This window comes from Heptranchias perlo, chromosome 5 (genome assembly GCF_035084215.1).
Source record: "Heptranchias perlo isolate sHepPer1 chromosome 5, sHepPer1.hap1, whole genome shotgun sequence".
Lineage (NCBI taxonomy): Eukaryota > Metazoa > Chordata > Chondrichthyes > Hexanchiformes > Hexanchidae > Heptranchias > Heptranchias perlo.
This window is the reverse complement of record NC_090329.1, coordinates 125,732,987-125,748,211: the sequence shown is the minus strand read 5'-3', so window position 1 is coordinate 125,748,211 and position 15,225 is coordinate 125,732,987. Positions and strand designations below refer to the sequence as shown.

The 15,225-nt window shown below is 44.8% G+C and overlaps 1 protein-coding gene across 2 annotated transcripts in view; it reads left to right on the top strand.

Annotated features, from left to right (window-relative positions):
• The window catches only part of LOC137322091 (xanthine dehydrogenase/oxidase-like), a 162,509-nt gene that overhangs the window by 98,425 nt on the left and 48,859 nt on the right, over positions 1-15,225 (top strand). For both annotated transcript variants that reach the window (XM_067985171.1, XM_067985172.1), the window contains exons 19-23: positions 463-632; positions 5,718-5,844; positions 10,923-11,042; positions 11,866-11,962; positions 12,501-12,625. In XM_067985171.1, the coding sequence (XP_067841272.1) occupies positions 463-632; positions 5,718-5,844; positions 10,923-11,042; positions 11,866-11,962; positions 12,501-12,625 (639 nt within the window). The remainder of the gene's footprint in view (positions 1-462; positions 633-5,717; positions 5,845-10,922; positions 11,043-11,865; positions 11,963-12,500; positions 12,626-15,225) is intronic.

The window sequence follows — 15,225 nt, the reverse complement described above, 5'->3', positions numbered from 1 at the left end:
TTGTCCTCGAAAGAGTCACTATCTGAAGCCAAAGCTTCTCCACTTGATGGTCAAAATATGTCCATCGATATCTCACTGCTGAGGGATCTATGGTAGCTCTCGAGGCTGAGCTAACAAAGATAGTTTGTGGCCTATGCTGCCTTTGCTTTTCATTTCGCCAGAAATTAAACTGAAACCGACATTTGCAGCCTTCTAACAGCAACTAACTTAACAGGCGAAAGCTAAAGGTTAATATATAGAATTAAAGGAACCGCAATCAAGCAAAGGAGTCAAGACCTTCAGGAGGGTAGAAAATTGATGGTGGAAATTCGGAAGATAAAATAAATCAGGAGCTAGGCAGCATGGTGAGAAATTGCTGTGGTCCTGACCATGGCTGCAACTCCCAGGGTTAGGGGGCTGCCCAGCGATCTGATCCTGGCTACCGCATTCACAGCTGTGTCCTCTCTCCCCTTGCTTTCACAGGGACTACCTCCAGGCCAGTCCCCCACGGATGTGGTGGGCCGTCCACTGCCCCTTCTATCAAGCACCAAGCAGGCCACTGGAGAGGCGCTTTACTGCGATGACCTGCCGTATTTCGAAAACGAGCTGTACCTGGCTCTGGTAACCAGCACCGAAGCTCATGCCCGGATAATGTAAGTCCTCGTTTCCCTCTTCTATGACAAAGACTGAACAGAGAATAAACCATGACCGGCAATGTGCCATAAGGCTGTAATATGCTTGGATTGGCATGGGATACAACAGTGCACTGGTTATGTTACTGGGCTAGTAATCCAGAGGCCTGAACTAATAATCTGGAAAACGTGAGCTCAAATCCCATTGTAGCAGTTTGAGAAATTGAACTCAGTTAAAAAAAAAATCTGGAAGTAAAAATCTGGTATCAGTTAAAGTAACCAGAAAACTGTCGTCTTGTCATAAAAGCCCAACTTGTTCACTAATGTCCTTTAGGGAAGGAAATGTTACACCCCTGTATATATTACGTAGGACGCACTGTAAGTTACAGATGTGTAACGTCCTGTGTATATCGTGTAGGACGCACTGTAAGTTACAGATGTGTAACGTCCTGTGTATATCGTGTAGGACGCACTGTAAGTTACAGATGTGTAACGTCCCGTGTATATCGTGTAGGACGCACTGTAAGTTACAGATGTGTAACGTCCCGTGTATATCGTATAGGACGCACTGTAAGTTACAGATGTGTAACGTCCCGTGTATATCGTATAGGACGCACTGTAAGTTACAGATGTGTAACGTCTTGTGTATATCGTATAGGACGCACTGTAAGTTACAGATGTGTAACGTCCCGTGTATATCGTATAGGATGCACTGTAAGTTATAGGTCTGTAACATCCTGAGAGTAGAGTTTCCGCTTTGGGTGCAATTGGTAATTGGACGCACACAGCGCCCAAAAATTACGGCGGTTAGTTTACAGTTTGTGTTTCTGCTAAAATCAATTTGGATAATCACAAAATATGAAATCGTCCATGAATCAATGTAATCCGGCAGCTTAACAGAGCATAATTGATTTTCTTTTTCCTTTTGCAATAAAAAATATTCATATATATTAAACAGTAACACACTCTGCGTACAATAGCACCCTGTATATATTATACAGTAACACACTCTGCGTACAATAGCACCCTGTATATATTACACAGTAACACACTCTGCGTACAATAGCACCATGTGTATATTGTACAGTAGTACACTCTGCGTACCATAGCACCCTGTATATATTATACAGTAACACACTCTGCGTACAATAGCACCCTGTATATATTACACAGTAACACACTCTGCGTACAATAGCACCCTGTGTATATTATACAGTAGTACACTCTGCGTACCATAGCACCCTGTATATATTACACAGTAACACACTCTGCGTACAATAGCACCCTGTGTATATTATACAGTAGTACACTCTGCGTACCATAGCACCCTGTATATATTATATAGTAATACACTGTGTACAATAGCACCCTGTGTATATTATACAGTAGTACACTCTGCGTACCATAGCACCCTGTGTTTATTATACAGTAACACACTCTGCGTACAATAGCACCCTGGGTATATTATACAGTAGTACACTCTGCATACAATAGCACCCTGTATATATTATACGGTAATGCACTCTGCGTACAATAACACCCTGTACACATTACACGGTAATGCACTCTGCGTACAATAGCACCCTGTACATATTATACAGTATCACACTCTGCATACAATAGCACCCTGTGTATATTACACAGTAACACACTCTGCGTACAAAAGCACCCTGTATATATTATACGGTAATACACTCTGCGTACAATAGCACCCTGTATATATTATACGGTAATACACTCTGCGTACAATAGCACCCTGTATATATTATACGGTAATACACTCTGCGTACAATAGCACCCTGAATATATTATACAGTAATACACTCTGTGTACAATAGCACCCTGTGTATATGATATGGTAACACACTCTGCGTACAATAGTACCCTGTGTATATTATACAGTAGTACACTCTGTGTACACTAGCACCCTGTATATATTATCCAGTAACACACTCTGCGTACAATAGCACCCTGTATATATTATACGGTAACACACTCTGCGTACAATAGCACCCTGTGTATATTATACAGTAGTACACTCTGCGTACAATAGCACCCTGTTCACATTATACAGTAATGCACTCTGCGTACAATAACACCCTGTACACATTACATGGTAATGCACTCTGGATACAATAGCACCCTGTACATATTATACAGTATCACACTCTGCATACAATAGCACCCTGTGTATATTACACAGTAGTACACTCTGCATACAATAGCACCCTGTACATATTGTACAGCAATGCACTCTGTGTACAATAGCATCCTGTACACATTATATGGTAGTTCACTCTGCGTACAATAGCACCCTGTATATATTATACGGTAATACACTCTGCGTACAATATCACCCTGTATATATTATACGGTAATACACTCTGCGTACAATAGCACCCTGTATATATTATACGGTAATACACTCTGCGTACAATAGCACCCTGTTCACATTACATGGTAATGCACTCTGGATACAATAGAACCCTGTACATATTATACAGTAACACACTCTGCGTACAATAGCACCCTGTATATATTATACGGTAGTACACTCTGCGTACAATAGCACCCCGTATATATTATACGGTAATACACTCTGCGTACAATAGCACCCTGAATATATTATACAGTAATACACTCTGTGTACAATAGCACCCTGTGTATATGATATGGTAACACACTCTGCGTACAATAGTACCCTGTGTATATTATACAGTAGTACACTCTGTGTACACTAGCACCCTGTATATATTATCCAGTAACACACTCTGCGTACAATAGCACCCTGTATATATTATACGGTAACACACTCTGCGTACAATAGCACCCTGTGTATATTATACAGTAGTACACTCTGCGTACAATAGCACCCTGTTCACATTATACAGTAATGCACTCTGCGTACAATAACACCCTGTACACATTACATGGTAATGCACTCTGGATACAATAGCACCCTGTACATATTATACAGTATCACACTCTGCATACAATAGCACCCTGTGTATATTACACAGTAGTACACTCTGCATACAATAGCACCCTGTACATATTGTACAGCAATGCACTCTGTGTACAATAGCATCCTGTACACATTATATGGTAGTTCACTCTGCGTACAATAGCACCCTGTATATATTATACGGTAATACACTCTGCGTACAATAGCACCCTGTATATATTATACGGTAATACACTCTGCGTACAATAGCACCCTGTATATATTATACGGTAATACACTCTGCGTACAATAGCACCCTGTTCACATTATACAGTAATGCACTCTGCGTACAATAACACCCTGTACACATTACATGGTAATGCACTCTGGATACAATAGAACCCTGTACATATTATACAGTAACACACTCTGCGTACAATAGCACCCTGTATATATTATACGGTAGTACACTCTGCGTACAATAGCACCCCGTATATATTATATGGTAATACACTCTGCATACAATAACACCCTGTATATATTATATGGTAATACACTCTGCGTACAATAGCACCCTGAATATATTATACAGTAATACACTCTGTGTACAATAGCACCCTGTGTATATGATATGGTAATACACTCTGTGTACAATAGCACCCTTTGTATTTTATACGGTAATACACTCTGTGTACACTAGCACCCTGTATATATTATCCAGTAACACACTCTGCGTACAATAGCACCCTGTATATATTATACGGTAACACACTCTGCGTACAATAGCACCCTGTGTATATTATACAGTAGTACACTCTGCGTACAATAGCACCCTGTTCACATTATACAGTAATGCACTCTGCGTACAATAACACCCTGTACACATTACATGGTAATGCACTCTGGATACAATAGAACACTGTACATATTATACAGTAACACACTCTGCGTACAATAGCACCCTGTATATATTATACGGTAGTACACTCTGCGTACAATAGCACCCCGTATATATTATATGGTAATACACTCTGCATACAATAACACCCTGTATATATTATATGGTAATACACTCTGCATACAATAACACCCTGTATATATTATATGGTAATACACTCTGCATACAATAGCACCCTGTATATATTATCCAGCAACACACTCTGCATACAATAGCACCATGTGTATATTACACAGTAACACACTCTGCGTACAATAGCACCCTGTACATATTATGCGGTAGTACACTCTGTGTACAGTAGCACCCTGTACATATTATACAGTATCACACTGTGCATACAATAGCACCCTGTGTATATTACACAGTAACACACTCTGCATACAATAGCACCCTGTATATATTATACATTAACACACTCTGCATACAATAGCACCCTGTGTAAATTACAGAGTAACACATTCTGCATACAATAGCACCCTGTGTATATTATACGGTAATACACTCTGCGTACAATAACACCCTGTACACATTACACGGTAATACACTCTGCGTACAATAGCACCCTGTGTATATTACACAGTAACACACTCTGTGTACAATAGCACACTGTATATATTATACAGTAACACAGTGTGTGTACAATAGCACCGTGTATATATTATACATTAATACACTCTGCGTACAATAGCACTCTGGGTATATTATACAGTAATACATACTGCGTACAATAGCACACTGTGTATATTATACAGTAACTCTGCTTACAATAGCACCCTGTATATATTATACGGTAACACACTCTGCGTACAATAGCACCCTGTATATATTATACAGTAGTACACTCTGTGTACAATAGCACCCTGAATATATTATACAGTAATACACTTTGTGTACACTAGCACCCTGTATATATTATCCAGTAACACACTCTGCGTACAATAGCACCCTGTATATATTATACGGTAACACACTGCGTACAATAGCACCCTGTGTATATTATACAGTCATACACTCTGCATACAATAGCACCCTGTACATATTATACGGTAATGCACTCTGCGTACAATAACACCCTGTACACATTACATGGTAATACACTCTGTGTACAATAGCACCCTGAATATATTATACAGTAACACACTCTGTGTGTTTCAAATGAAATATAGAAATAAACTAACTCACTCCTTTCCCCTGTTTCTTGCAGTTCAATTGATGCAAGTGAAGCCCTGAAGGTTGCTGGAGTCACGTGCTTCCTCACTGCCAAGGACATCCCTGGGAGCAACAAGACTGGAACTATTTTTAAGGATGAGACGGTGTTTGCTGAGGAAGTGGTTAGTAATCACCAATATCAGCAACAACTTGCATTTCAATATCATTCATTTTCACCGCATGGACGTTAATCTGGGGGTGTGATTGGCCCGTCCGTTATAGGACCCACCCCATCTTCATCCCCCTGCAATCAATGGAATGAAAATCAGCCGGGTTCTTGGAGGGGAGAGGAAATGACATAGGAGCAATGTGGGCCGATGATGTAATGGGGTAGCGTGTCACTCCTGGGGCCTGAGAGAGAACCCAGCACAGCTCAGATTGGTTGAAGACCTATCCCTTCACCCAGCTCTTGAGATCAACCCTCAGCACTGTATCAGAACGTAGATGGGGCCCACACTTGCCCATTTTTGGACCAGTCTGGCTTCTCCACTTAAAATCAAAATGGAAACCAAATGCTTGGATTTGCACAACAGAGGGAACGTTTTGTCCGATGGCGAAAGGTCATCGAGCTGAAACTCTTGTCTCTCTCTCCGCACATGCTGCCTGACCTGCTGAGTGCTTTCTAGCGTTTTCGGTTTTTATTTCAGATTTCCGGCGTCTGCAGCATTTTGCTTTTGTGAACATTTTGTTTCACTTAGTTGTCTGGATGCAGCGTCTGGAATTTACTTTCAGGTTTGGGTCGTGGAGACAAAATCTCTGGCGTCATTTAAAGCACAGTTGGATGCTGTGATAGGGAGATAATGGTATGGTCTGCCGTAGATACCTTCTCAGGTTCAGTGGACTCAGTTACTCCCATAAGCGGTTTGAGCATCTTACTTTAATAAGGAGTTGACTCCTGTAACTGCTTGTACAATGGAGTGACCCGGGAGTGGAACAATAATTGTGATCTTATCCTGATATTCACGTCTTTCGCACACGTACTTCTTTAGTCTGTCCTGAGGCGGACCGTGTTAATGCTCGGTGATGCAAGAGTTAATACAAGCCATTAAGCTGTTTTATTTCATGGCAAGTAAACATACCCGAGCAACAGTTATAATCAGATTCACTTCATTCAATCAGTAGAACCTAGCTTCGCGAAATGTTACAAAATAAAGAACACGGCATGCTTCCCCACATCAGTGGGTTGTCTTACTTGACTTAAACAAAATGGCTCAGAAAATCCACAGGCCACAATCCTGGTGGTTAGGCCAGGATCATGCCCGCTAGCGACCTCCGGCCCTGCCAGAGTTCGCTGGATGCAGTGGGAGAGCACCTAATTTGTAGGTGCCAGCGGGGAGGTTTGCTAGCACTGTTGGGGGGGGTTTAAACTAACTTGGCAGGGGGATGGGATACAGAGTGGAGCTACAATAGGGGGTGATGTGCAGCCAAATATAGAGAAAAAAACAAGTCAGCTTGGAAGACAGGGCAAATATGTAAGGGCAAGGCTGGATGGCATCTATTTTAAAGCAAGGAGTCTTGCGAATAAGGTGGATGAACTGAAGGTGTTGATAAACACATGGGAGTATGATATTGTTGCTGTCACAGAGACATGGTTGAGGGAGGGGCAAGACTGGCAGCTCAATATTCCGGGGTACAGAATCTTCAGGCGAGACAGAGGGGGAGGTATAAGAGGAGGGGGGGTCGCAATATTAATTAAAGAATCAATTACTGCCATAAGGAGGGATGATATATTAGCAGGTTCCTCTAATGAGGCCATATGGGTGGAGCTTAAAAACAAAAAGGGGGCAAGCACTTTGATGGGAGTGTACTATAGGCCCCCAAACAGTCAGGGGGAGATCGAGGAACAGATATGTAGGCAAATCTCAGAAAATTGTGCAAATAATAGGGTAATAATCGTGGGGGATTTCAACTTCCCCAATATTAACTGGGATACTCAGAGTGTAAAAGGCTTAGAGGGTACAAAATTCTTAACGTGCATCCAGGAGAGCTTTTTGAGCCAGCATGTAGAAAGTCCTGCAAGAGAGGGGGCGGTACTGGACCTAATTCTAGGGAATGTGGCCGGCCAAGTGGAAGAAGTGCTAGTAGGTGAGCACTTTGGTGACAGTGACCATAATTCGGTGAGATTTAAGGTGGTCATGGAAAAGGACAGGGAGGGGCCGGAAATAAAGGTTCTAAATTGGGGGAAGGCCGATTTTAATAGGATAAGGCAGGATCTGGCCAAAATGGACTGGGATCAGCTGCTTGTAGGAAAATCCGCATCGGAGCAATGGGAGTCTTTCAGAAGGGAGATTGAGACCATACAATGGCAACATGTTCCCGTAAAGGTCAAGGGTGGTTCCAAGAACTCCAGGGAACCTTGGATGTCAGGGGATATACGAGAATGGATTAGGAAAAAAAGGAGGGCTTTTGGCAGATACAAAAGGCTAAAGACGGAGGAAGCCCTAGAGGAGTACAAAAAGTGCAGGGGGATACTTAAAAAAGAAATTAGGAGATCAAGGAGGGGCCATGAAATAACACTGGCGAGCAAAATAAAGGAAAATCCTAAGATGTTTTATAAGTATATTAAGGGTAAGAGGATGACTAGGGAAAAAATAGGGCCCATTAGGGAAAAAAATGGCAATCTGTGTGTGGAGCCGGCAGATGTAGGAGGGGTTCTAAATGAATTTTTTGCATCTGTTTTCACTATGGAGAAGGACGATGTAGACATAGAAATACGGCAGGGGGACTGTGATATACTCAAACATATTAACTTCGAGCGGGAGGAGGTATTGGCGGTTTTAGCAGGCCTAAAAATGGATAAATCCCCAGGCCCGGACGAAATGTATCCCAGGCTACTGTGTGAGGCAAAGGAGGAGATTGCGGGGGCTCTGACACATATATTCAGAACCTCTCTGGCCACAGGGGATGTGCCAGAGGACTGGAGAACCGCTAATTTAATACCATTATTCAAGAAGGGGAGTAGGGAAAAACCGGGGAACTACAGGCCAGTGAGCCTAACATCAGTGGTAGGAAAATTATTGGAAAAAATTCTGAAGGACAAAATTAGTCTCCACTTGGAGAAGCAAGGATTAATCAGGGATAGTCAACATGGCTTTGTCAAGGGAAGATCATGTCTGACTAATTTGATTGAATTTTTTGAGGGGGTGACTAGGCGTGTGGATGAGGGTAACGCAGTGGATGTGGTATACATGGATTTCAGTAAGGCCTTCGATAAAGTCCCCCACAGGAGACTGGTCAAGAAGGTACGAGCCCATGGAATCCAGGATGCCTTGGCACTTTGGATACAAAACTGGCTTCGTGGCAGAAGGCAGAGGGTGATGGTCGAAGGTTGTTTTTGTGACTGGAAGCCTGTGGCCAGTGGGATACCACAGGGATCGGTGCTGGGTCCCTTGCTGTTTGTGGTCTACATTAATGACTTGGATATGAATGTAAAAGGTATGATCAGTAAGTTCGCTGATGATACAAAGATTGGTAGGGTGGTAAATAGCGAGGAGGATAGCCTCAGTCTGCAGGACAATATAGATGGGTTGGTCAGATGGGCAGAACAGTGGCAAATGGAATTTAACCCGGAAAAGTGCGAGGTGATGCACTTTGGAGGGACTAACAAGGCAAGGGAATACACAATGAATGGGAGGACCCTAGGCAAGACAGAGGGTCAGAGGGATCTTGGTGTGCAAGTTCACAGATCCCTGAAGGCGGCGGAACAGGTAGATAAGGTGGTAAAGAAGGCATATGGGATACTTGCCTTTATTAGCCGAGGCATAGAATATAAGAGCAAGGAGGTTATGATGGAGCTGTATAAAACACTGGTTAGGCCACAGCTGGAGTACTGTGTGCAGTTCTGGTCGCCACACTACAGGAAGGATGTGATCGCTTTGGAGAGGGTGCAGAGGAGATTCACCAGGATGTTACCAGGGCTGGAGCGCTTCAGCTATGAAGAGAGACTGGGAAGATTGGGTTTGTTTTCCTTGGAGCAGAGGAGGCTGAGGGGGGACATGATTGAGGTGTACAAAATTATGAGGGGCACAGATAGGATGGATACTAAGGAGCTTTTTCCCTTCGTTGAGGGTTCTATAACAAGGGGACATAGATTCAAGGTAAAAGGCGGGAGGTTTAGAGGGGATTTGAGAAAGAACTTTTTCACCCAGAGGGTGGTTGGAGTCTGGAACTCACTGCCTGAAAGGGTTGTGGAGGCAGGAACCCTCACAACATTCAAGAAGCATTTGGATGAGCACTTGAAATGCCATAGCATACAAGGCTACGGACCAAATGCTGGAATATGGGATTAGAGTAGACAGGGCTGATGGCCGGCGCGGACACGATGGGCCGAAGGGCCTCTATCCGTGCTGTCTGACTCTATGACTCTCTATGACTCTATCACTCTATGACACTGTAAGCATGTCTCTGCCCTACACAGCCAGAAAATCCTATGCCTGCCCAACATCGTGGAAGGGGTTTACCAGGCCTACCCCCTGAACCCAGCCACGTTCCTCTATAGCCTGCTTTGTAAGAGACCTGTTGTGACGTACTTCATCGGCTGTAAAGCGGTATGGGACGTCCTGAGGTCGGTGACAAGCTCTTCCTTTTTAGAGCTGTGTATCCTAGGGGAATATATCGAGGAATTCAGGCATGGAGGCAAATTCAGGCCGCATCGCTTTCTATCCATTAATGGAGGATATGGTTCAGCGTCTTCTTCCGATGTTGGGGGTACCACAGATGGAACTTGACAACTATTGGAGTGCTCGATGCTGACACTGGGGCCAGAGTTGGGGTTCGCTTCCTCTGGTTGTGCACTGCTTAACGCGTTGGGGCAGGACATCACCCCTGAATGGCCTCGCGCTAATTTTAAGATTATGCCCCCTTGCTCTGGACTCCCCCACCAGAGGAAATAGTTTCTCTCTATCTACCCTATAAATTCCTTTAATCGACTTAAACACCTCAATTAGATCACCCCTTGATCTTCTATACTCAAGGGAATACAAGCCCAGTCTGTGCAACCTGTCCTCATAATTTAACCCTTTTGGCCCCGGTATCGTTCTGGTCAATCTGCGTTGCACCCGCTCCCGATTCCTCGATGAGTACCCCCTGTGGGCGAGGCTCCCCTTGGGCAGCACAGACTCCAAAGATTGTTCCTAGAGTGCAAAAAAAAGAGACTACCAGATGTTCTAACCACTCCTTGTTATTTTCCTACACCGTGTAGGTCACCTGTGTCGGACATATTATTGGGGCAGTTGTCGCAGACACAGCAGTTCACGCCCAGAGGGCTGCAAAGGCAGTAAAGATCACCTACAATAAGCTTCCAACCATCATCACCATTCAGGTAATTCATTGCACCTCATTATGTTAATTGCTATATAACCTGTACCCCCTTTTATATTATGATACTGTTAGAGAATGGGTGTAATTTACTCCTCAAATTAATTCGCAACATTGAATGTCAGATGTCGCAGATTTATTAAGCATACATTAAGGAGTGCTGCACTGTCAGAGATGCTGTCTTTCGGATGAGACATTAAACCGAGGCCCTCTCAGATGGACCTAAAAGATCCTGTGGCACTATTTCGAAGAAGAGCAGGGGACTTCTTCCTGGGCCAATATTTAACCTTCAACTAACATTGCTGAAAACTGAAAACAGATTATCTGGTCATTATCTCATTGCTGTTTGTGGGGCCTTGCTGTGTGCAAATTGGCTGTCGCGTTTCCTACATTACAACAGTGACTACACTTCTAAAGTACTTTACTGGTTGTAAAGTGCTTTGGGATATCCTGAGGTCATGAAAGATGTTGTATAAATGCAAGTTCTTTCTTTCTTTAAGTAGTTGACTCTTAACTCTCACCAGCATAGATCTGTTGGGCCGAATGGCCTGTTTCTGTGCTTTAAAATTCTATGTAACATTCCCCAGTGGAATAGGGTCCTCATGAAAAAGTGCCTGGCAAGGCTTTATTTTAGTTTAGAAAGGGAGCCTCAGGACATACTCCTGTCACCAATGGCATCGTACAAGTCTGTAACAAGTCTTGACCCAAATCCTCTTGCATTTTAAAAGATTCCGTGCTCCCTAGATATTGTTGGCTCCGTAAAGCGATGCCATTTGAAGCCCCTTGTGTTAGCTGCAAGCAGTGACCAGATGTTTCTTCTAACCCAGGAGGCGATTGCCCATAAATCATTCCACAGTCCACCAAAGGAAATGAAGAATGGAAACATCGATCTTGGATTTGCGCAAGCTGATGACATCATCGAGGGTCCGTACTGGTTTTATTTTAAAGGCACACTGTCTTCATCAGAAAAAAATGGTTTGGCAAATCTTTATCTGCTCAGGGCATGACAGGCAGATATCTGAAATCTATCTGAGAAGTTCAGAAAATTTACACACAGATTAATGGATACCCGGGAGTGATTACAGACTGGAATCTAATCGAGGGGTTCAGATGGTTTATGTATAGAATAATGGATACCTGGGAGTGATTACAGACTGGAATCTAATCGAGGGGTTCAGATGGTTTATATATAGAGTAATGGATACCTGGGAGTGATTACAGACTGGAATCTAATCGAGGGGTTCAGATGGTTTTATTTTATATATAAACCATCTGAACCTATCAATTAGATTCCAGGGCTTCCAAAGAGCTAAATGGCCTCCTTCTTTGCTGTGAGATTCTCTGATTCTCTTGCTTGTCACCCATTGACTTACAGCTGTATTTAAAATGTTATACGATGTTAGGGACCTGCCACTCTCAAGGTGCAAGGCATCACTTAACTTATGTCAATGTTGTTCCGCAGGGGAAGTACACATTGGAGGCCAGGAGCATTTCTACATGGAGACACACTGCACCTTGGCTGTGCCCAAGGGTGAAGACGGTGAAATGGAACTCTTTGTATCAACGCAGAGCCCTTCACTAACACAGGCAGGTCCTTCTTACTGCTTGTTCTGTCAATGCTGACATTGAACTTCAAAGCTATTGGAGGAGGTATGTGCGCACGTCACAAGTAGTAGTGATGGTGGTCTCTATGGGCCACTTCCTGTCTGTGGTGATGGACTCCGTGGTCACTTCCTATCCATGGTGATGGGCTCCATGGTCACTTCCTGTCTGTGGTGATGTCTTTGCAGGTCAGTTCCTGTCTGTGGTGATGTCTCCACAGTCCAGTTCCTGTCTGTGGTGATGGACTCTGCGGGTCACTTCCTGTCTGTGGTGATGCCTCTGCGAGAAAGTTGGTTAACAGGCAGGAAACAGAGTTAGAGTAAATAGATGTTTCTCGGTGTGGAGAAGGATTGTAAATGTTGTATCTCAGGGGTCACTGCTGGGTCCACTTCTGTTCCTGTTATCCATCGACGATTTAGACTTGAGCATTGGCCCTTTACATGTGCGAATAAGTGACCTAACTCTAGGCCGGCTGCATCCAGGATACCAGGTCTACATACATAAGAACATTAGAAATAGGAGCAGCAGTAGGCCATACGGCCCCTCGAGCCTGCTCCGCCATTCAATCAAATCATGGCTGATCTTCGACCTCAACTCCACTTTCCTGCCCAATCCCCATATCCCTTGATTCCACTAGAGTCCAAAAATCTATCGATCTCAGCCTTAGAGAATTTCAAAGATTCACAACCCTCTAAGTGAGGAAATTCCTCCTCATCTCAGTTTTAAATGGCCGATCCCTTATCTTGTGACTGTGCCCTTTAGTTCTAGACTCTCCAGCCAGGGGAAGTCGTCTCTAAAGCAAGTATATCCTTCCTTAGATAAGGAGACCAAAACTGTACGCAGTACTCCAGGCGAAGTCTCACTATTGCCCTGTACAATTGTAATAAGACTTCCTTACTCTTGTACTCCAACCTCCTTGCGAAAAAAGACCAACATGCCATTTTCTTTCCTAAATGCCTGCTGTACCTGCATGCTAACTTTTTGTGCTTCACGTATGAGGACACCCAAGTCTCTCTGAACACCAACATTTAATAGTTTCTTACCATTTAAAAAAATATTATGCATTTCTATTCTTCCTACCAAAGTGAATAACCTCACATTTCCCCACATTATACTCCATCTGCCACCTTCTTGCCCACTCACTTGACCTGTCTATATTCCTTTGCAGACTCTTTATGTCCTCCTCACAGCTTACTTTCCCACCTAGCTTTGTATCGTCAGCAAACTTGGATACATTGCACTCGGTCCCTTCATCTAAATCATTAATATAGATTGTAAATAGCTGAGGCCCAAGCATTGATCCTTGCAGCACCCTACTAGTTACAACCTGCCAACCCGAAAATGACCCTTTATCCCTACTCTCTGATTTCTGTCCATTAACCAATCCTCTATCCATGTTACCCCCAACCCCATGAGCCTTTACCTTGTGTAACAACCTTTTGTGTGGCACCTTATTGAATGGCTTTTGAAAATCCAAATATACTACATCCACTGGTTCCCCCTTATCTACCCTGCCGATTACATCCTCAACAAACTCTAATAAATTTGTCAAACATGATTTTCCTTTCATACAACCATGTTGACTCTGCCTAATCATATTATGATGTTCTAGGTGCCCTGTTACCACTCCAATACGGCCTAACTAGTGGTCTTTAAAGGACGCCACTAATAAGGTAAGTTTTTTAAAAATACATACCTGACTGTAGAGCCAAGAGGTGCAAGAGTGCTCTGCATTAAAACCACAGGGCAATGCCAGCCACCACTCAGCCTACCCCTCCCGATCGTGACATCCACTACCCTTCCGATCTTGACCCCGACCCCCTCCTCCCGATCACGACCCCGACCCCCTCCTCCTGATCACGACCCCGACCCCCTCCTCCCGATCACGACCCCGACCCCCTCCTCCTGATCACGACCCCGACCCCCTCCTCCCGATCACGACCCCGACCCCCTCCTCCCGATCACGACCCCGACCTCCTCCTCCTGATCACGACCCCGACCCCCTCCTCCTGATCACGACCCCGACCCCCTCCTCCCGATCACGACCCCGACCCCCTCCTCCTGATCACGACCCCGACCCCCTCCTCCCGATCACGACCCCGACCCCCTCCTCCCGATCACGACCCCGACCCCCTCCTCCTGATCACGACCCCGACCCCCTCCTCCCGATCACGACCCCGACCCCCTCCTCCCGATCACGACCCCGACCCCCTCCTCCCGATCACGACCCCGACCCCCTCCTCCCGATCACGACCCCGACCCCCTCCTCCCGATCACGACCCCGACCCCCTCCTCCCGATCACGACCCCGACCCCCTCCTCCTGATCACGACCCCGACCCCGACCCCCTCCTCCCTATCACGCCCCGACCCCCTCCTCCTGATCACGACCCCGACCCCCTCCTCCCGATCACGACCCCGACCCCCTCCTCCCGATCACGACCCCGACCCCCTCCTCCCGATCACGACCCCGACCCCCTCCTCCCGATCACGACCCCGACCCCCTCCTCCTGATCACGACCCTGACCTCCCTCCTCCTGATCACGACCCCGACCCCCTCCTCCCGATCACGACCCCGACCCCCTCC